Source organism: Primulina eburnea, unplaced genomic scaffold (assembly GCF_022965805.1).
Source record: "Primulina eburnea isolate SZY01 unplaced genomic scaffold, ASM2296580v1 ctg739_ERROPOS11973397, whole genome shotgun sequence".
NCBI classification, from domain to species: domain Eukaryota; kingdom Viridiplantae; phylum Streptophyta; class Magnoliopsida; order Lamiales; family Gesneriaceae; genus Primulina; species Primulina eburnea.
Window position 1 is genome coordinate 2,929,241 of NW_027331510.1, and position 23,438 is coordinate 2,952,678.

The following is a 23,438-nucleotide window of genomic DNA, read 5'->3' on the forward strand; positions in this document are numbered from 1 at the left end:
CATCATCTCCGGCCATCACTTCTCTAGCCTTAGCAAAAAATCTAAAAAATCTTTTCTGATGTGGAAGATCAGACAAAGCTGCAACCACAGAGCATACTCAGAATTCTTAAGAATTTTCACAACAAGGCTCTGATACCAGTTGTTGGGGAATTACCCCGAAGCGATACCGATCACGATGATAATATAGTGCCGAAAAATTGCGGAATAAAATGATCAACAAGGACACAAAGATTTACGTGGTTCACCCAAGATAGGCTACGTCCACGGAGCTACTGCAAATCTTTTATAACCGAAGAAATATTACAACAAGTGTACACAATGATACACTAAATATCTCGCACTCCCAACCCGAGTATAACAGAGAAAATATTTTCTCTAACTCACACAAGAGAACAAAAAAAAAAAAAAACTCTTTTTTTTTTTTTTTCTCTAATATGAAGCTTTGTAATTGCTTCTGGGATGAATTTTCAATACGAATTATGCTCGTATTTATAGGCGAGTTTTCCCGTGTAAACACAAGGAATGCATTTATTCCTCTGCCGGCCACCATTCAACATTTTCAAATTTGACACGTTTTGGCGAAATGCATTTTGGCAAAATGCATTGCATACAATTAAATGTAGCGGCCCACTCACCTAACAGAGTCAAGCAAAGGAAACAGATGGTGCACCCCATGATGATCATTTGATGCTAGATTTATTCGAAGACGTACGAGCTTTCTATATTCGGAAAGCTCGACGATTTAGAGTTTGATGGCAAGATTCTAGAGGTTGCAAAGTCTTGGAAGAATGGAGAATGTAAGGAGTTGTTTGAGTGGGAATTGGAGGATAGAAGAGATGCTTTCGTCAGAGATATGGAGAGGGAAGCGGAGTGGACGAAGTTCAGTTGTGAGGTAGAAGAGATGTGCAAGGAGTTGCAAATAGAGGTGTGGAGTGAGCTGTTGTGCGAGGTTTTGAATGATTTTCATGCAAAATGACTTCATCAGTTGACAGTTGTAGCTCTCTATAAAGTTTTATTGGATCGAATATAAGTAGAGATCTTTTTTTATGTACAAATTTCATGTAAATGGTGAAGAAAATCTAACAATGCAACGGGTTGACCTTCAACAGTTTCTTCGGTATTTAATTCATTTTGAAGACATAAAAGTGTGTGAAATGATCTCACGGATCGTATTTTGTGAGACAGAAAAATATTATTTTTTATGTCAAAAATATTATTTTTTATTTTGAAAATCGGTAAGGTTGACTCGTCTCACAAATAAAGATTCATGAAATCGTCTCCACGTTAAAATAAAAAGAAAGCTGTACCTGATTCTAAAAATCTAGCTACTTGTCTAGCTTTACCAATATGACACCAAGATACGATGCAACACTTGCAAAAAATCATAAATTTTATATTTCATACTTCGTGTATATATATAAAATATTTTTAATTTATGACATAAATTATTTTTTATAAAAATATTTTATTCATTAATATAAGTAATATTTTTAGTATAAAAATATTTGTGGAATTTATTTCAGTTCAATAAAATATATTTCGAAACATTGTACGTAACAAAGATGGGAATCTCACACGTGTAGAGTAGTAAATTTTGACCTGCTTGCAGCCGATTGGGGTATCGACACTTGGTCTGCATGCTGGCATGGCTTTTTATTCTTCCGCCCAAATCTTTATATTCCATCCACTCCACTGAAAAAGAAGAAGCAGAATAAGAACACACTCGTAGCACCGAAGAGTTTCGAGAACAATCGATGGCTGATCCTGAAAGCAGCGTCCCATTTCTGAGAGGCGAAATGGGTGATCAAAAGAAGAGGAATGAGCGGCCGAAAGAGTCGTGGAAAGGAGAATTCGCGAAGAGCATTGTGTACGCTGGGCTTGATGCCATTGTTACGTCGTTCTCTCTTATTTCCTCCATCTCCGCCGGCCGCCTATCTTCTGGTACTGTTGCATACTTCAAGCTTAATTCCAGTTTGCTCCTTTAAAAATTCCTCTCGATGAATCTGGTGTTTGACACATTGTTTGACGAATATTGCAGTGGATGTATTGGTTTTGGGAATTGCAAATCTGGTGGCGGATGGGATATCGATGGGATTTGGAGATTACATGTCGACCAGTACTGAGAGAGATCTAGCCGCGAACGAGAGGTCCCTCACGGAGTGGGATGTGGAAAACCACCGGAGGCTTCAGCAGCAAGAATTGCTCCACCGCTATCAGGAACTTGGGATGGATGCTAATGATGCGAACACGGTATATACGTATATGCACACGCCTTGTTTACTCATTTTCTTGCACGTTTTATGGTTCATCCACGATATGATGATGTAATTGGAATGCTAGTAACAATCCCCTCTTGTTGTGTCAAGGTTGTGAACATATTCGGCAAGTATAGAGACATGCTCGTAGATGAAAAAATGGCGACGGTGAAAGGGATGCTGGCACCGGACCAAACAGAGAAACCATGGAAGAACGGCCTCGTAACATTCGTGGCGTTTCTTATATTCGGGTCTGCTCCAATCTTGTCATTCATAATCCTCATCCCATTCACTCACAACCAGAACGTTAAGTTCGTTGGAGCCTGCATTCTTTCGGCTGTGGCCCTCGCTCTTTTAGGCACTGCAAAGGCAAAGATCGCTGGTCAGAACTACTGGATCTCAGCTGGCATAACAGTTTTCAACGGGGCTATTGCTGGTGCCGCTGCGTATGCAATCGGGTGGACACTTAGGAATGTGGCTGGTTTGGAAGAATGAACTTGTTTTCTTGGTCTCATTTTTCTTGTGCCGATTATACATGAATAAGGTTGGTCTTTGAGATATTCCAAAGAAAATCAACTATATATTTTATGGTCTAAACTCGAGAATTTTCAGTTTTTGAAGATGCACGTTGTGTTTCGTGATATTTAATGTCGGATATCATTATATAAAAGAATACAACAATGTAATAACGAACAAAGAGAGACGACAACCTCTCGTTCGATTCAAATGCAAGGAACAAAAACTGATCCAATCTCAGAACTCTAGCTGTCTTCACTTAATGCAACATCCAATGCATGCTCCGCCTCTTCCAAAAATCTACGAGTCAGTTGCTTCTGCCCTCGTCTGTACACGATGCTGCACCATCTGTTTCTGCTCGTCGAGCGGCAATCAACAGAGCCACTGGTACCACGAGCAGCAGAAAACCAAAACAAAACGGTGCCATCAACTTTGCCAGCCGTTAGAACAAGTGTTAGGAGCACAAAATACCCAAGCGTCTAATCAACTTAAAAAGGGACCATATGTCAACAATAAAAAAATTGGTCATCACAATCTGCATTGAAAATTTGTAAAATGAGTAATAAAATCATAATCGAAATAATTTTGCACATAGCAACTCAAAGAATAGCAATTGATTTGGTAAAAAGAAAAAGATTTTACAACAAATTTGAAAAGTAAACTTTTCCAATTTTCTTATATTGAGAAAAGAAGCAAATAACAGTCACTTGCCCAAGAATCAAGCCCCGGTTCATCGATTCCTACCTGAAAGTAGGTACATGGAAAAAAGAATTCCGGTTGTTGATCCAGTTCCATCAACTTCCCAAGTTGAAGCAGCTAAGTCTTCAGAGCCAAGTATGCAGAATTAAGAAAGAACGGCAGCAATCAAGATCAGAAATTTCCAAATTATACCAACTTGATGTACAAGGTGAGGATGAACAAGAAATTTACATTTAATACGAAATTCATTATTATGAAAGTAAAATAAGTAGAGGGGTAAATGAAAAATTTTGATGGGGATGGTAAATCACTAGCTTCGAGATATAGCTAAGAAAGCTAAACAAACAGTAGTTATAGGCGGCAGAAAATTGTGAAATTGGTTGACAGATATTTAAAATACACATATTTCAATAAGCAGCCTGCAAATAATGGAAAAATCATCGAAGCGGACATATTACCATGATTGCAAAAATCAATTCCAGGGACGAGACCCTCAACCCATAGATTTTCTCCTTCTAATGTGGAAGCAACTGTGGAAACTTGGCTAGCAGAGTCATTTACCTGGAGATCTGATTCAATTACGAGAAGGTCAACTCTAATATATTTTCTCGGAGAATGAGAAGAAATTTTATAAATATAATATACAGGTGGAAAGAGCAACCTAACTTTTTCCACTTTCTATATTAACCAACTTTTTAACAGAAGCATGTTCAGAAGGTGCACCAGGTTTCATGCTGCTTGTTTTGTCTTGCTCTTCTGTAACTCTTGGAAACACACATGCATGTGGAAAGGGAATATTTAATGCCCAAGCCCAAAATATAGAATTTGCCCTTTAAAGACATCCACTGTGCAATATCAGTAGCCAATAACAGGAATCTTGGTCGTGTATAACTAGCAAGTTGAGGGAATCATCCCAAAGGAAGTCTTCAAATCTCACTTCACTACCAAAACTGAAAGAAAGATAGAAAATTGTGAGCAACGTTTGACTAATCTAACAGCTAAGTACACAACTCGAAAAAACATTAATACTCCATTAGTACGTAAGTGTAGAACACACTAGTATAACTCAGAAGCACAATGGTTAAAGAACCATCATATAACTAAAATTACATTTTCCCAAATATCTAATTGAGTTTTTTTCCAAACTGACTGTATAAATAACTTCCAATTACGATCACCTTAGTCCTTCAATAACTCACACACTTAAGAAGTTGAACGGATTTGCTGTATCAACTCCCTTAGTTTTTTTTAACCTTCTTTAAAATCTATTAAGGATCGCTAACATTTGATTCATGTTTAGATAATTTTACACAGGTTATTCCCATTGATAGTTGAGCTCACGTGGTTTGTTTCCCTTCCCCTTCGTTAACTTAATGTGGAATTCATGCTCATATTTCTGAACCTTATGGTTTCTTATTAATTATGAAGGTGATGTATTCCTTCACTTTCTGTAAGTGCCAAGCATTATCCAACAAATGCTTGTCAGGTATACCAGTATGTGAGTTCCCCTCTAATTTGCTAACTGAACAAGCTATTATGAATCATAATTCTTTGTTGTTCCATTTTATATACTAAAACGACGTTTCTTTGCAAGTTATAGAGTTTTAATGTACCTTCCTGAATTGCCATCATGAGCCAAAAGCTTCTCCACCAATTTCTTCACTTTTCCTTCAAATAGTGACTTCAAATTTTTCTTCTGCAATACAAACCTATCTTCAGTCTCCTATCCTGAATTTTATATAATACAAAACATCAAAAGAAAAAAAAAATAAACATGTGCAAAGAGGTTTAAAAAGTAATTTTACAAACTCGAGAATGTGCTGAGTTTCATTACGGTGCATTACAAGGTGATCATTTATACAAACTGAGTAATGGAGAAATGTACTCGAAAATCCAAGAAATTAAAGCCGGACAGTTGCATGACTTGCAAGAATTAGATGATACCTGCATTTCAGTAGCACGATGCAATGTGGTTCCCCTCAGCTCCAAAAGGTCATCTTCAGAAAACCAAAGCGGATTTCCAAATGTATTAGGAAGCATATCAAGATACCTGAAATAAGGATCACAAGTTGATATCATCATTCAAATTAAAATCATGCCATAAAAGACTTTTTTCAGCAGCTAGAAAGGAGACTGATAATAAAATTTTCTGCGCACGGCTTCCAATAAGAGTTCTTTCGTAATCGTTCCACCATAAGAAACAACATTATCAACAATCGATCATCTACTCTAGCATTGCCCTGCATTCAGGTCCAAGTAAAGGATCTTGTAGTACCCTCATAGGAGTAATTGCTAAATCAAGAGGAACCACCAGCAGAATTCCTGAATTCAGAGCAAGAAATCACACGAGTAAGTACCTCATCATGAATTTCAACGTAATGATAAATAAAAATGATATCTGTTCATTTACTCGTTTACACCGAAAACGGTATTGCAATTGATCATAATTAACATGTACATGCCATTTGATTTATGAACTACACGTATCATGTGAGAGGGAATATGCTGCGGCTTTTACACCAATTGGTTTCAATCTAGAGTGGGGGTATTATCAGCACAAAGTCGAATATCTCTATTCAAAGTTCGAGATACTGACTTCAGAAAATTCCCAGTTCCCCAAAAGATTGGAACTTTCATGTTCTAATTCATTGCTTCTAATGATGGATTCCAAGATTTGAACCCTTTTGATCCCTGATTGTTTGGGACTCAAAGAAAAAAGGTAAATATTCAACATTATCACCCGGGATGGATTTTATCCAATGATGAAGTCGCAGGTCAGGCAGAAGGAGATTATAATTGTTGAAATAATATTATAATACAGAAAAGTAAATTTCTTCAACTGCTAGATATTGTCAGCTTGCCTCTGTCCTTGACCATGTGTTAAGTACACAGCAATGAATTTAATTCAATTTAATTTAAATTCGCTAAAACACAGATTACCATCAGGAGCAACATCAGATGAGAAAAATCCAAAACCTTTGCCCGAGCCACAATACTTGATATCACAAGCCCGTAGCTCCACTCCATTCACCTGAATTCAAATGCCAAGTGAAATGTTTCTTCAATTAATATTATATCACGAACAAAACTTACAAAGTTAAAAACAAGAACATAAAACATTTGCTGCTTGAAGAGACGTCGAAGGACCTTTAGCCACTGAAGAAAAAGCTCAAGCTTTGCTTCTTCTGAACTCGTCTCCATTGTCGAGGACACGCGACGGTGGACTGAGGAAAAATAAATAATTAAAGGATTTTAAATATATATGTGCTTTTTCAAATTGCATCTTGGCACTCAAGGTTATATAAATCTTATTTTGCAGCCCATAATATTCTTACTTTATTAAGTACTCAAAAAAATTAATTTTGAAAATTTATAATGAACTTATTTCAACTTTTCTAAACAAGTGTAAAAAAGACACAAAATATGTTAATTATTTTTATTTAAATGTAATATTTTAGGAGGAAAATAAAAGAATATTCCGATTGGAAACATCGTTGTATTTCCCACGTTTCCAAGTCGTTTTTGGCATAATGCAGTAAAAAAGGGAAGTTGAGTCACGTAATACCATAGTGGTCACCCCTTTCGTGCTACCCCCCAAAACCTATAAACCTCCCATCTCTCCAACTTCTCGCCATCTCCTCCGGCGGCGCCACCACCTCTCCATGACGGCAGACACCACCCGGCAGTTCCCATCAACCGTGCTGCTCTTTATTCTCACCCTCCTCCTGATACTAACCACGTCGACTATCCAGGGAGATGGAGACCATGATCATGTCTATATCAGAGGAAACCAGCTGACGAGTCGGCCTTGCGAAGAAATCTATGTTGTCGGAGAAGGATGAAACGTTGCACACCATCAGTGACAAGTGTGGCGACCCTTTCATCTTGGAGCGGAACCCTCAAATCCATGATCCCGACGACGTTTTTCCGGGGCTCGTAATCAAGATCACTCGGTTTTCCAGGTCCAGGAAGCTGTAATATTATCGACCTTCTGATGAATATTGGGTTTTATAGGTTCGTTTTCTTTGCATATATATGACTATGGGGATTTTAAATCAGACTGCCTGCAAAGAATTCCTGCTCGGTTTCTTATTAATTTCTGCTCTTTCTAAATCGTGTTTGATTCATTGAAAAGTCTCCTTATCTACATTTTCTCCTCTTCTTTTTTTCAGACAAGTGCTCAAATTTTACATGCTTTTTGGAATCCAACTAATTTCTTGTATCTATTACGGCCAAAATTTAAAACGATCATTAGTCTATAAATAAAATCAAACTCCCTCGTTAGATACATAATTGGTCGGAAACTGAGTTTTGGGCCGTTACTTTTCTTTAAAATCAGAAATATTTAAATATATATATATACAAAAGTTGTGAAAATTTAAACATTTTTTGAATATGGCGATTTTTCATATTAATTATTGCGACGCAGCTAGTTTTTCTTGCTTAATTCATGAAAGTCATTGGAATTCACCCTTGCCCAGCCAGCCTGTTTGACAGCCGCTCCATTTTACATCATCATATGAAGTATTAAAATCAATTGTATAAATCACACAAACATCTTGTTTGTATTGAGTTATTTAAAACAATAGTTAAAATTTACTGAACATAAATTTTTACAATGGAACATGATGAGTTGTCTGAACATACAATAGGTTTTGGTAAGAACTAATTGATTTGACTTTTTCTAGTTAGTTTGTTATTCATCTTGTGTTATAAGTCTATAAGTGAGAGAAGTATTGTAATGACCGATATGATGAGAAGCTCTCGTACTCGAGTTGTTGACGGTTTATTGTTTGATATGGTTGACTAAGTGAGTCGTAAAGAAAACATCATATCTTAAATGGTAGTATTGTTTCTGCTGGGGATATGACCGAGAGTAAGAAAATAATAAGACTAATCTCGAAAGGATATGAGGCAGCACTCGCAATAAAGCACGCCCATTCCTCGAACTGGATTTAACAATCTAACTCGTGAGCATCTGAGTATATACAATCTTTCATGTCCACCTATCACTTAATATGAGATTATGTGCTTCTACAAATACAATAAAACAAATTTACATCTTGACTAAACAATTATAGTTTTTAGCCAACTATAAATGCTTGATTGTAACAACTTCAATATAGTCAATATTATTATCAATGGAAATAAATATGTTACCTCGTAGCTGTCGAAATTCTGGCACGCCATGGTTACAAATTTCTTAAAATCTGGCCAAGTTTGGTTTTTATGTACATTCTTAAGCCAGACTAGTCATTATACGTATTTTTGTCTGCACCAATAGTATGCTCGTGGTGTCCTAAATCTTTAATTTAATATTTGGCATATATATATATATATATATATATATATATATATATATATATTTTTTTTTTTTTTTTCTTGATCGTATGAAGTTAGAGGCCAATACGATCTTTTATATATATATATATATATATATATATATATATATATATATATATATATATATATATATATATATATAAAAGATCGTATTGGCCTCTAACTTCATACGATCAAGAAAATTAATGCCTTAACTAAACTTAAAAAACATTTTAATTCATTATGTGGAAACATTTTACAAGCCAATTTCAAATAATATTATTTTATTTTTAAAAAATATTATGTATTTAAAATATCTCTATAAAAGCATTCCTTTTAGATTTCATCACTCTCAAAAAACATATTATCATTTCATGAAATATACTATATTTAAAAAAATTTAACATTAAAAAAAATAACCTGAACACAATTAATTATGACATGACATATACGAAAAAAGTATCTTATTCAGATTGTAAAAGGGAAAAAAATATTTTATATTCTCCAATATATAAAAACACGTTTCTTGAAAGTTCACTATGAAAATATTGGCAACACAATGAAAAACTATTTCCTTCTTTTGAAATATAAACTATACATGGGATATAAATATTAAAAATTTAAATATAAATTATAAATTAAGAAAGTTTTAATTTTAAATTTAAATTTTTTATACACACAATTTGGGGTGAAGGAGACTGCAACCAACCATATCTCCTACATATAGAAGAAACCATGGCATCGAACCAATAGCTTTTGACGAAATAATTTTATTTTTAAATATTTTAGTGATAAATCTATTTTGAGTAGCGAACATATTGGATCCAATCCGTATATAGAGTGAAAAGTAATACTTTTTGACATAAAAAATAATATTTTACATGTTTGAGTCGGATAAAATATCTTTTTTATAATATTGAATTATTATGAGACAATCTTATATAAGTGTTTTTGTTTAAGAAAAGAAAAAAGATCTCACCAAGAAATCTATAAGAGACTAGAATCGAATAAATCATACATTCTTAAAAATTATTAAATAATATATTATTTAAACCACTCGATTTAATAGAGTAAATTGAACCTTGTTTGAATTATAATTAAAAATGAAACAATTCACAATGTTTGATATCATATATATAAAATAATTAAATTTATCATGGCTGTATTGCTAATTTATTTTTTTAACATAAAAATAAAGAGAATAAACTTTGCTTAAAATTATTATCAAATAAGAACCAGAATTAAAATGATTAGACTAGAAATTGATAGTTTTTTTTTTTTTTTTTGTAAAGAGAACTAGAATTGAAATTTCCAATTTTAGAAACACAGTATGAAGTACGAACAGTAAGCCTCCATTTTATTTTTAATTTTTTAAGTGAATTTGACAGAACTAACGCTTGATGACAAGAACACAATGACATGCCCAGCTATGAAGTTTATTCGAGACTACTGAACAATAACAGAACAACGCTAAGAATCTAAGAACAAAGAACATGAACACAAGAATTACGTGGTTCGATCAATACGATCTACGTCCACGGGAGAAGGAAGAACAATATTATTTGATTGAGTTCCGATTACAAAGATTTAAACCTCTCAAGATCACGAATGAATCACTATTGTATATCGGCTTTTGGTTTACAAGTGTGTACACTCTTGAATCAAACTAAGCTCTCTAAACTCTTGTCTCCACAACTCTTCATGTTGATCTTGATGCAGGTTGGTTATCTTCTTGTTGCTCAACTGTGTATCTCTCTTTTTTCAACTAACTCAAACGAATCCCTTTTATTTTCTCTTTCTTTGGTTTTCTTGACTCTTGCCAACCGACTTCTGTTAAGTCCACACACGGGTTCATGACTCAAATTAAGTCATGCATTGACCAGTAAAAGATTGACCAACACATCTGAATTACATTTTTCATATAAGAAGAGAAGCCATCTTTTTTGGTTTTAGCTTTAGAGCAAACGTGTAAAGCGGTCTATTCGATATTTAATCAACATTTTATCGAACGAACTTTGTGTTGTTCAATTCAATTTATCTTAAGTTTAGATTTTTTTAGCTTCCACCAAACGTGTAAAGCGATCTACTCTATATTTGATCAATATTTTCTTGAACGAACATATTACACAAATTTGTCCAATATTATTTATCTTTAAGTTTAGACTTATTTTATACATGAATTAACTCAAGAGAATTTGCTCAACCTGAGTATATAGCCTATGCAAACATACGACGTCACCGACGAGTAATAATATCTGCATATCACGTCATTGATTTCTACAAGTTCGTCGTATAAATACGCGCACACATATCAACATTGAAAACCCACTAATGGATTCGATTATTGCACTGTCGTCTCGCCCGGGTCTCATTCAATACCGTAAAAGATTCAGAGTCAACTGCAATTAGGCGGTGTCTAGGGTTGCAAATTGCAATTGTATTGGCATAAAATCCTGTGGGACAGAGCTTAAATTGCTTGTTCTTGGTGGAGATTAACCTTTTGATCAAATGGATTCTTACAAGAGATGGGTTAGGAGGAACAGAGATTACGTGCATTCCTTGGAGTCATTAGCTAATGTAAGCCTGCTGAACTTTGTTCTTTTGTTTTATTGCTGAACTTGTCCTCTTGTTCATCAACCGCCCGAGTATCTTTGTTTGTGTACTTGTTTTTCTTTGGAATACGTGTGAAATCATTTGATGTTTGAGGGGCCGCAACCACGCTGGATACCCCTTCTGAGCATATGATGATTGGTCAATGCATAAATTGTTTTTCTGAAGATTTTTATGCAGGGAGCATTTGTGCTTCTGCGGTCACTGTGAAAGTCCTGATGTTTCTGAAGTTAATAATGATTTAACGAATAATTTATATGAATCAGATCAATTTCTCGGTGGATATTGAGTAGCTGCCTGCCTGGCCACTATTACATTTCTTGTTTAAGTGGTACTATGACAATTTGAAGCTAAATCAGTCATTTATTTAAGTTTGACTTACAGCTATGACCTTTATGAGAAGATGTGGCGAACTTCGCGAGAAGTAATCACAGATACCATTTGAACTCAATCCTTTTGACGACTTGTGCTCATGCATGGATTTCTTCATCTGTGTTGCATCTCAGGACTGAAGTCTCTTTCCATGGTTTTTTTGGTTTTTGCAGTATATTTATGCAATTAGTAATGTATTGAGTATTCTGATCAGGGCTTTGGATTTGATTGCATCTATGCAGTTTATTCTCTTATCTGGAATGTATTCTACCACGTCCTTTCTATTTTTATTCATATAATTTATTTCAATTGGAAATGTTAAATTTAGTTTATCTGTTGAAGATTGTTGGAAATTCACTCTCTTGGGCTTGTTTGAATGGTATTTCAGGGATTAACCTGGCTTCTTCCTGAGAGGTTTTCGGATTCGGAAATTGGACCAGAAGCAGGTTTTGTAAAATTTTGGTAACAGTAGCTTCTCGCTGCCACTCCATGATGTGTTTTTTATGCATTCAATTTTATTATTTTTTCAGCCCTTCAAAATTAGTTTAAAGTTTACAACTTTTCATAATAATTCATCTTTCAATTTCAGGATATTCTATAGCCTCAGTGTTTTGAATTCAGTATATACACTTCATTACAATAGATTGTTTAAAAAAAGTATTTGGGGTACCTTTTGTAAATATTTGATAGCATGATCCCCGTATATCCTGGTTTGTTTTATTGTGTGGCACACCTATCGAGTCAATTCGCATATCATCACTATTATCATTAATTTATTTGCAATTCTCATTCCCATATGCCATTTGACTTTATTCTCATACTTCCATCATAAAAAATCCAAAATTTTATAGATAGTCTATTTGCAGCAGATGACAATTGAGTTCTCGATTTCATAATTGATATGTTTTGGTTGATAATGTTTTCTACTGCACATTTACAATGTTGTGCACTCTAGTAGTTTGAGGGTAACTTTGGCCATTGGTTTAATCTCAATCAGCCACAGTGATATATGTAATTATAATATTTTTTTAAAAAAACATTAACCTTATTGCCCACAACTATTTTTATAATTTTAGCTTATGTATGGATTAGGTGTTGATGTTTTCTGTCACATCTTTTACAATTTTCCTGCAGTGACATCAATTCTGGGCATGATTACTGCTCTCAATGAACATATAATCGATACCACCCCAGTGCAGACTCGTACGGGGGGTGGAGAGCCTTTATCTTTCCCATTTTCATTATGCATAACTTTGCTCAAGGACTTGGAAACTCTTGTTGAAGTTGTGGCGCAACAATTATATGGTGAAGAAAATAAATGGAATTTCATTGCCATAACCGAAGCTACCAAGTAAGCACCTCATATTTTGTTGCTCTTTCTTCTAGATAACTTTTATGGCCGTTGATAGACTGTTCTTCATTAATCACTTCAATTACAGGGTATTGCTTAGATTGGCTGTGTTGCAAAAGAGTGGATATAAAATGCTTTTGCATGGTGGGGAGAGTACAAATGATGGTAGGGACTCTAATGATTTTGATGCCCGCAGAAATGAGTTTGCATCCAATCCTGGCCAGCACGGGGTTTCTGGTGTTTTAAGCAATAATCATGGACAGGTCCCATATAATCTTGAAGGGAGGGCTTTGTTTGCATTAAACTAGATTCGGCGAAAATGCCCGTACGGTTACTGGCCCGTCGTGGTTGCACAGGGTTCAGCACCAGGAGGCGACGATGGAGCCTGCGAGTAATTTTTCTCCCTATACCCCTTGTTGCTGTAGGCTTACATTTTACTACTTTTAAGCTTAAATTGTGTTTTTATTCATCCCAGCGACCGTGTCAGAGACACCAACTCTCTACACCTTGTCCAAGAAGGGTACTCCTGGGGGTTTATTTTTTATGGGAGAAGTACTGTTTATCTTAAGACCTCTCATTTATGTTTTGTTAATAAGAAAGTATGGGGCACGGTCATGGCTTCCTTGGCTTGCTTCATTGGTTGTGGACCTCATCGGAAATGGAAGTAGTTCATTGGTCTCAGTTTTGTGGCACAATAGCAATGTTTTTCATCTTTCCAACCTCGAAAAACATGAGGTTAGATTTTCAATTTTGTTGATGTGTTTTGTCTTTATTTTTTCTCTGGTATCTAGTTTCTTTATCTCTGTTATGTGTATAATTGACCTTATTTGTGGCACTTTCTCAGGAACTACTGTGTTTCGAAAAGTTTTCTGTGTTTTTCTTTTTCTTGGAAGCGTGAAGAAAGAATATGCAACTTCCAGCGCACTAGTGAGATTCTTTGGTTAATAAATTTATAGAAAGTTGTATTTTCGTCCACTCTTAAGCATTCAAGAATCATATCTGGCTGTCCCTTCTAATATTTACCGGTTTCACATTTCTTTCCAATATGTTTTGATTTCACATTGACGCTGTGGAGCAACGTGTAAGTTTCATGGCTCTCCAAATTGATTGACTAGTCTTTCTTCAGAAAAAAAAGGAAATTTGACTGACTAGTCTTTTGGATTTGGGTCTTCTATTTATAGAGTAGCAAGATTTATATTAAATTGAGATGAAATGTGATGTGATTCTCCAATGTTGCGAATGCTCTCGAGTGGCTAGAGGTGATATGTACTTCACCTCTGTAATAAAAAAGGGCTAAATTTTTTATTTCTGAAAATGGGTGCAGTTGAAAAGACGGAAGCTGCTATGGGCGCTTTATCTCATGAGAGATCCTTTTTTCACAAAATATACCAGGTAACACCGCAATCTGCAGAATATTTCTTCGTATTTTCCTATTCCCTCGTTTCATCCACCTCCAAAAATTACATTAATGCTCTTTAAATCCTTCAGCCAAAGACTCGCTGGCACTCAAAAGCTACTAGAACCGGTTCCCATCATTGGCCTTCTTACTGGTATGCTCGGCTCTTTGATTACAGTTTCTGCAAGTCGATAATACTCGATTTTTATTATAAAAAAATTGCTTTGATATTTCCTAACATGCAGAGAAACTTGTTGAACTTCTTGTCGGAGCCCAGACACGATACACTTACATGTCTGGATCATGAGATCAAGTTTTGGCCGGAGTTCTTTTCATTTTGATGGTTGTAAGTTTCCTGAAGTTCTGTCCATTAATATATGAGCTGGTTATAATAAGCCTAGGTTATAGTGTCTCATACATCTGGCGATCCATATTCGTCATAAATAGTGTATTCGAGCAATGTCTGAACTCTTTGCGCTGAATCAAATTGTTGTTGGTTTCTTGGGATTGCGTCGTTCTTCTGTTATTACATCTGCATACATCGGAGATTGGAATACAAGAGAATCTGAAAGGAAGACAAGTAGACCTTCGTCCTATTTGCGACTAAAATGTTTGCTTTAACTTTCTGTCACTCACATTCAAATGTTTGAGTGTGCATTCTGGACAAATTTGGATATAGAAGTTCTAATTTTAAAAAAATCATTTAATAAGTACAAGCTTTTTAAATGTTTTTATAAAAAATATAAGTGATTTTGACGTTTAGATAAATATTGAAAAATAGTAACATGAAGCCAAAAAAATTAAGCTTTTAATAAATCACTTTTTTAAGTTTTTATAAAACTATTTTTGTAACCAAAACACATCTTTTTTTAAAAAGAAGCAGTTTTTTTCTTAAAAAAATATAGTTTAGTTTATTGGCTTCTCCAATCAAATATATTCTAAAGATTTGCTAGTGTTTTTATGACCGATATGGGAAATGAATAGAAGCGGAAAAAAATTAGGGAAATCAAAATATTAAATTTCAACATCAATTAAATTAGAAGTTTTCAGATTGTTGGATGTGGTTCATAATTTTCTCTTTTCTTGGTGTTTCCAGAACATGATTTATGTTATATCCCATCTTCTATTATTTTTTTAATAAGACCATTAAAATTATTTTCTTTTATAACTAATGAGACTTTATTATTTAGTTAGTTTCATGACATTTTTATATGATGCAATTTTAAAAACACAAAATCCTCTAAATAATTGAGCTATAGAGGATAAAAATTATATATAATCATTATCTTTCGAGAAATGATAAAACCAAAAGAAACATATCAAATACATAGATAGCAGTGTCGCAAATTGCATTGAATGAAATATGTTGGAAGCCTTTACATGGTGCAAAAATAATTGACTGAACAAACTTAAAATAAAAAGAGACGGAAACTTTGATATATCATAAGCGAGGAATTTACAAGGTGGGGATAGTTGCTATGTAATAATCTAGTCCAATCCGCATTAGGGGGCATCAGTTAGGAACATAGGGCTCAAACAAAGTCACACATGGATTGGAATCATACTGCATTATTTGTGCAGCTCGTTCGAACTCTTCTCGCAGGACTCTAATACTGTACTTGTCCACAACTCTACCAAGATCATGGGATACCTCGAATGGATCCTCGATACATATCAGGTGGCGGTCATTACCGACCCTTCTAGTCCAGTCTTTAGCTCTCTTGCTGCAAGGGAAAAAAAACAAATCATGATCAGTTGTTTTCCCAAGCTTCAAGCCAAGTTAATGCATCCTCGTTTTTTTCTCTCCAATGACACGGACAGCGGTTAAAGTTTCACCCCATGACGTTAGGAGACTGGCCAGATCCGATATTCTCCATTTATCACACACTGAACCGACACTTGACTTGGTGAGACAATTACCCCAAGATGTTGCCAAGCAATCAATTCTGTTAGTAAATAACCTCTCTTTTAACTAAATGGAGCACGTGTAGGTCTAGAAAGTGTTTCTCACCTCAGAGTGCATCCCATGCGAATTGATATAACATCATTTGCATAATCATGGCAATACGCCCAGTAAAAGAAAAAAGCCCACACCAACTGAGCAATACTTTCTCCATTCTGGGCCCCGAAATTGGAAAGCTTTTCCACTTTATCAAAGTAAGCATATTCAACATTGTTTACAGTGGCAGAATAAGTAACATCCATCGCCTGCCAAATCGGAAAAGATCATGAGAGTTGAGTAAAAAATATGTGCAAGCAATCATCAACAAATTATATGCGCAAGCATCCATCGCCTGTCAAATTGGAACAGCTCATGAGTTGTGTAGAAAAGTCGGGGCATATCTTCAAGCCAAAAGATATGCCATTCACACCTCACGAGCAGAATGGGGCCATTCTGTCAAAATCATATGAGAGAAAGGAAAATGCGGATATGCAGCTGGACAAGTATTAGTGATAAAATGATTATCTAGAAATTTTAAGATTACTCCTGCATATCTTGTGCTAATAAATATTATGGACTTTCTTAACAAAATATTAAACATCATGAAAATTCAAACTATACAGATAATCATATACAAATGAATATCAGACATTCACAGGCATGAAAAGAAACAAAACATGTTTGAAGGCACAGAGGGCGAAAACGGGAGTAAAAAATTCAATTTAAAGTATAGTCACACCTGCAAGCATGGGAGGATGGCAGGCCTTCGCTGTTGTAAGAAATGAATGCACATCAACACATACCTGGTAATATATACATACACAAGGAATTAGTCAAACACCAAAGGGAGGCATAGGTAGAAAATGAAGAATATTGAGGTAGTCAAAGATGACTTACGCATAACTCGACAACGTTCCTTGGTATGTTTCATTGACAGCACGTGATTTAGCCCAATGTTTCACAATGAAAGCCAGCTGTCGGAGTCTACCATCTATGTGAGCATAATCTCGAAGCAGCTTTGTATTAACAACTGCCAGAACGTTGTTCACACAAATGTCACATGAAATACCAGTGTCTGGATCCATCAGCTTAACTATAGGGACTCTAGCACGGGTAAGGGCCTGTATATAACACACAGATTGCAAAACTAAGACACTTATCCAAGTATAAGACCTACATTTACGGGAAAATGACATCCATAACAACAAAATCTAAGTGAAATAGACGGGGGAGATCATTGACCTGTACATTCTGAAAATTGTCGGACTTCAAAATATCAGCCAATTTTAACAAGATCTCACATTTGTCAGCATTCTCATCTTCCATTGCAAGGCAAATATCAAGATCGCTTTTTGAAAATCCAAATGAGTTGGCACATGATCCATAAAGATATAATCGAGCCTCAGGCCATTCCTTAATAACAAGGTTCTCCAATACTGTCAACAATTGTTTTTGTTTAACCTTTTCTTCCTCAGATGGGATTAAAGATTCATAACGAGCTATAAATGGCACATTCAGCCTGTTTATGTCACTTCGACATGGTGTCAGCCTTTTCTGATTTCTCATTCTCTGACCCATAATCCACTGTCCTCTCTTGTCAGATCTATAATCCTGATCATAGAGAGAATAGGCGAGTTGGCAAGATAGGAAAGTTTGAGCATCTAGGATAGTTCCTCATATACAAATATGATATTTGAAAGCTCGCTCTAGAAAAAATATAGCAGAAACTTATTTGCATGGCCTCATATAGTAACGTAAAGGTTGGGGTGTCTGACCAGAATAAATATTAAACACCAACCAACGAAATAACTGGCAATAATTAAAATGTCATGGCATAAAAAAATTTGATGAGAAAGAAATATGTTTGGTTTTGTTCAGTCATTAATACTAGAAACAACATTCAAAGAAAAGAAAGACAACCGTTGATATCCGTGCATAATCAAAACATAAGCACAAGAAAATAAACATTACCTTGTCACGGACAAAAGTTGCTTTATCACTCTTCTCATCAGACTCATCCCCGAGTCCCAGAGAACTTACAAGCTGATCCTCCAAATCATCCATCTCACTCCCCCTCTGATCCTTACTCATGTTAACCCACCCACTGTTCCTCGATTCTTCCTGATCATCTTCATGAAGCCCCATCATTGACCCCTCGATATCAGAAACTGAAACAGAGTGAAAATTGCTACCCGCCGGCAATCCGGGGGAATCAAGTTGATTGCTACATTTATCAGTCCCACTAAAACCACCCAAACTGGCCTTACCCTTGACCCCACTATGGTTTAAAGTCCTCCTATTTCCATACTCCTCGTTTCTCGGATCCTGCATCTTACTTGAAAATCCTTGCGGCTGTGGTGCCATGGCCCTATAGTTTCCATTATAACTTTGCTTCACCCGGTTATTACCATTAACTCTTCTTTCGTTCTCGAAAGCCCTCCGTCCATTAGAATTTCCACGAGTCATTCCATTGACTTCGGCTGAATTTCCAATAAAATCATTTGATCTTCTATCCATCCCAAAACCCTCCATCAGATATGAGTTTCCAAGTTTTCCCCTTTGGCCAAAGCTTTCATTCATAGCATCCCCTCCTAAACTGGCACCACTGCGTAGCATATGGTGATCTACCGACCCAAAAATTAAATTTTGCTCTGGCTGATAAGCTGGGGTAGGTTTCGAATTGCCAACACTAAACCCTGATTTTCTCATATCCTCACCGTGCGATGAACGATTCAATTGTACACCGTATTGATCCGTAGAGTGATTGTGTCTCCGAGGTGGAGACATAAAATCAGGGTTTAAAACAGTGTTTGCGTTAGGGTTTTGTGGGAAGAAATTGTGTGGAGCGAAAGGTGATGGTGGTGGATTGTTACCCCATGGACGATAAGGTAAATCTCCACCCTTGGATTGATACGGCAGCTGAGGCATGGCAAAATCCGGTATCGTAGAACCCACCGACGCGACAGCCGGGTCAAGCGAGAAGGCTTGTGAGGACTGCGGAAACACGTGAATTGGCGGGCGAGAATTCGATGGCTTACGGAGGAGTTGGAGGAGAAACTCGCCGCCATTCACGGGCTGAGCCGGCGGCGCATCGCCTCCGTTCATGATGGTGAAAGAGTCGTCTTTGGGTTTAGGATGCAATCGTCAGCGTAGATTTAAATTTAATATCTTTATTTTTGCGTTGGGAGACTATTTAATATTTATAATTAAGGGGTTGTATTTAATGTAGGAGATTTATTAATTTTTAATGATTTTTGTATATTTTAAAAGTCTAGATATATTCAATTTAGATTTTTACATACTCTATAGAAATCTAATGATATTTAAAATAGATTTTAATAAAGTTTTAAAAAGTCAAGTGATATTCAACATTGACTTTTAAAACCTCTATAGAAATCTATAGGATATTCAAATTTTTCGATAGATTTTTAATAACTTCATGGAATTCATCAACATACAAACATTAAAGCCTAAGCTATAACATAAATTATAAAAAAATTGTATTTAGTTAACCCGAAGATTTGGATAGATTTTAAAATTTCTAACTCATACACAAGTTATTTATTTATCTTTATGACGCTTCACATCATCTCTTTTCTTATTTTCTCTCATCTCATCTATCTCTATCACTCTCTCCAATTTTGGAAGTGCATCTCTATATATATTTTCATATTTTCTTTTTAAATTTTTCATTTTTTGATCGATTGTTCATTTAATAATTTTTTATTTTAATATCATAAGAAATTTTGAAATCTATAATTAATTTTGTGATTTTTAATTTATGATTTATATAAATTAATGTAATAAGCAATAATAATAAAATATGATCTAAAAATATATCGTTTAATTTTTAAAAATTGAATAGTCTAACAACAATCATGAATTTTTAAATTTTTTTTAACATTTTCAATTTCAATTAATATGTCAACTATGATATTTTTATACAAAATTATATTCACACAAATATTCTTTTCATATGTAAATCATCAATTTAAAAAGAAAGTTACAGATTAATCAATTGATGTATTTTAAAAAATTTACAAGTATGCATACAAACCCACATATATACACATGTAAGGAGCAAATGATTTAATTTTTAAATAAGTAAATTCATTTATTAATATAAATAATGAAATACTATTTCAAATAAAATATGTTAATTAATTTTTGGTTCAAATAAATTAACAAAAAATAATATGTTATAAATTAAATACAAATTTTAAAATTCTATATATATATTTTTTTTTTACCAAAATCTATAAAAATCATACAAAAAAATCTATATAAATCCACATAAATATGTTCATAAATATGTGAGATTCTGTAAAAGTGAATAAAAATCTATCGAATCTATAAAAATTTATCATTTAAAAAAGTCATTAAAAATTATCACTCTGAGTTGAATACAACCACTTAAAATTCCAATTGCAATTGAATTGGGATTCCTTCTTAAAATTAACTAATAATCGTTAAATTTACTGATCCTAAATTTCATCTTACTTCATTGAAAAATTATTATTTAAATTTAGACATTATCCAAATTGTTTTTAAATGGTTTATTCTCCATAATAATATAATAGCATTAGTATCATAATTCCACAATAATATATATGTTATATTTATATTTCAATTTAAAGTAGATATCTTATGAGACGATCTCACGTATCTTTACTGTGAGACGGGTCAATCCTATTGATATTCACAATAAAAAATAATATTCTCAGCATAAAAAGTAATATTTTTTTATGGATGACCCAAATAAGATATCTGTCTCACAAAATACGAGTCGTAACATCGTCTCACACAAATTTTTATCTTCAATTTATTATATTTTTATGGATTCTTTTTGAATTTCATTCAAATCAATTCATAAAAAAATTATTATGTCCGGTTCTTTAGAAGATGATGTATAAGAATTCACATATCTCAACAACGAAAAAAGCTAATTGGCAAAAACTTGTGTGAGACGGTGTCATGTCGTATTTTGTGAGACATATATCTTATTTGGGTCATCCATGAAAAAATATTACTTTTTCTGTTAAAAATATTACTTTTTATTATGAATATCGATAGGGTTGACATGTCTCACAGATAAAGATTCGTGAGACTATCTCACAATAGACTTATGATTTATATATTCTGTGATAATTGCTATAAATTTTTTTAAGGAAAACTCATATAATTCGTCATTTATAAATAATAATGTTTCTTCATCCTTGGCTGCATGCAAAAATGTTTTAATATTCTAAGTATCTTTAATTTTTGTATAAAGTGTAATTTTGATGTTTTTAAGGTGCATTTAATTTTGGAATCCCCACAATATGGATTTATTTTATATATATATATAAAAAAACCGATGTAAATAGATGCTTAAAAAATATTATATTATAATAATTTCCGAAGAATATATCTTTATTTCAGTAAGTTGAAGAAGAAAAATTGATCAAACCCATAAATAAAAACATTAAAAATGTGAAATCAAACAAACTCTTTTATAAAATTAACAATGGCGTTAGCCCGGCGCGTGTCGATCATATCAATCCCGTGGAATCCGACGTCGTCGAAACGCGCCTCCACCATCACACCCTGCTCCACTAGCATCTGCACGAACTTCTGCTGTCGATCGATTAATGGATCGCCGCCGAACCCTATGACCAGGCACCTCCCCACAGATTTAAGCTTCTCCTTCACTTGAATATCCTCGAAAGGATTGCAGAACCGGTGGTCGCGATCTGTCCCTGGAGGCAGCGCAAGCTCCCACAACGTATCGATCACTGGCAATGGAAAGTACTGATCAGTCGCTTGCTTCAGCTCACTCCTCGTCCGCGCCTTCCCACCGAAGAACGGCTGGTTCAGTATGATCCCGACGACAGTCAGCGGGGCGAGGTTGAGATCATGTATCCGCATCGCGGCATTGAACGCGATGTTGGCGCCACAGCTCGAACCGTAGAGGTAGCATCTCGAGGAGTCGCCGTAGTCCCTTATCCACCGATCGCCATCACTGTCCGCCAGCTGGTTTCTCACCCAGTGTACGGCGTCGATCGCGTCTTCGTACTGAGCGGGGAGGCGATTCTCCGGCGCGAGACGGAAGTCCACGGCGACGAGGATGGCGGGTACGTCGCTGGAGATCTTGTTGCTCATCTCATGGAGAATGGTGTTGGCGAGGCTCATCTGGATCCAGCCGCCGGCATGGAAGAACAAGATGATGGGGAGACGGACGACGGTGTTGTCGTTGGATGGGAGTTTGGCGGGTCGGTAAATTCGCATCCAGGTTTTCTTGTCGGCGTCGAGAGTGACATCTTTACTGAGCACCGGCGTGCCAGGGATTTGGGGGACTTCGCCGGTGGGCGGGGAGGTGGGGAGCTTCATGTAGCGAGTGAGTGAGCCATCTGGATTGAGGGATACGTTTACATGTTCGTAGGGATCAAATCTGGACATTGTTTGTTAATAATTATTTGTTTGTTCCAAAAAGATACGAAGAGAAATGTGGTTTGATCGACGTTGGAATTTGATTAATCTTAGGCACTTGTTCGTGGGGAAATAATCAGTGGGCATCCTTAAATTTCGATATTCGAATGTTGTTACATAATTTGAGGAGTATTAGTTATTGCAGATTTTGAATCTGTCTTCTTGATTTAAACACGTGCTCGTGCCAACAAGCAAGCAAGTTTGGATACAAGTATAAGCCAGTGTACAATTTTCAAAGCAGCATATTGAATTTGAGACTGCAACTAACCAGATTCTACAAACACTCGAAACATAGATTTTCTAAATTTTTATGTAATTTATGAAATGATAAATAACTGCATCAATCTAAAGACCATAAATAAATTATTTTATTAACTTAAATACAATAATCTGAGAGATATCTCATTTGTTTGTGCTACTTTCATGCCTCTTCCCTTTGTTTATTATTTTATACGTCATTGAAAAAGAAAAAGGTTTAAAATATTTTGACTACCTATTCCTCATTGA

At 35.0% G+C, this 23,438-nt stretch overlaps 3 protein-coding genes and 2 pseudogenes across 3 annotated transcripts; 2 read left to right on the forward strand and 3 right to left on the reverse strand.

Moving 5' to 3' along the window:
• The first annotated feature begins 1,653 nt into the window (after positions 1–1,653).
• Positions 1,654–2,751, forward strand: LOC140822050 (uncharacterized). The gene is made up of 3 exons (XM_073182777.1): positions 1,654–1,941; positions 2,039–2,250; positions 2,367–2,751. The coding sequence occupies exons 1-3, from the start codon at positions 1,755–1,757 to the stop codon at positions 2,748–2,750; spliced, it is 783 nt and encodes a 260-aa protein (XP_073038878.1). The 5' UTR covers positions 1,654–1,754; the 3' UTR covers position 2,751.
• Positions 2,752–3,018: 267 nt separating this feature from the next.
• On the reverse strand, positions 3,019–6,700 carry LOC140822049 (fructose-bisphosphate aldolase-lysine N-methyltransferase, chloroplastic-like; annotated as a pseudogene).
• A 4,302-nt stretch (positions 6,701–11,002) lies between these two features.
• On the forward strand, positions 11,003–15,023 carry LOC140821948 (peroxisome biogenesis protein 16-like; annotated as a pseudogene).
• Positions 15,024–15,904: 881 nt separating this feature from the next.
• On the reverse strand, positions 15,905–19,636 carry LOC140821762 (UTP:RNA uridylyltransferase 1-like). The gene is made up of 6 exons (XM_073182353.1): positions 18,435–19,636; positions 17,706–18,074; positions 17,361–17,584; positions 17,203–17,266; positions 16,533–16,729; positions 15,905–16,245 (listed from the first exon to the last, which is right to left on the reverse strand). The coding sequence occupies exons 1-6, from the start codon at positions 19,566–19,568 to the stop codon at positions 16,035–16,037; spliced, it is 2,199 nt and encodes a 732-aa protein (XP_073038454.1). The 5' UTR covers positions 19,569–19,636; the 3' UTR covers positions 15,905–16,034.
• A 2,205-nt stretch (positions 19,637–21,841) lies between these two features.
• On the reverse strand, positions 21,842–23,053 carry LOC140821898 (probable carboxylesterase 9). The gene has a single exon (XM_073182572.1). It carries the CDS (start codon positions 22,899–22,901, stop codon positions 21,942–21,944), a length of 960 nt encoding a protein of 319 aa, XP_073038673.1. The 5' UTR covers positions 22,902–23,053; the 3' UTR covers positions 21,842–21,941.
• Between the last annotated feature and the right edge of the window lie 385 nt (positions 23,054–23,438).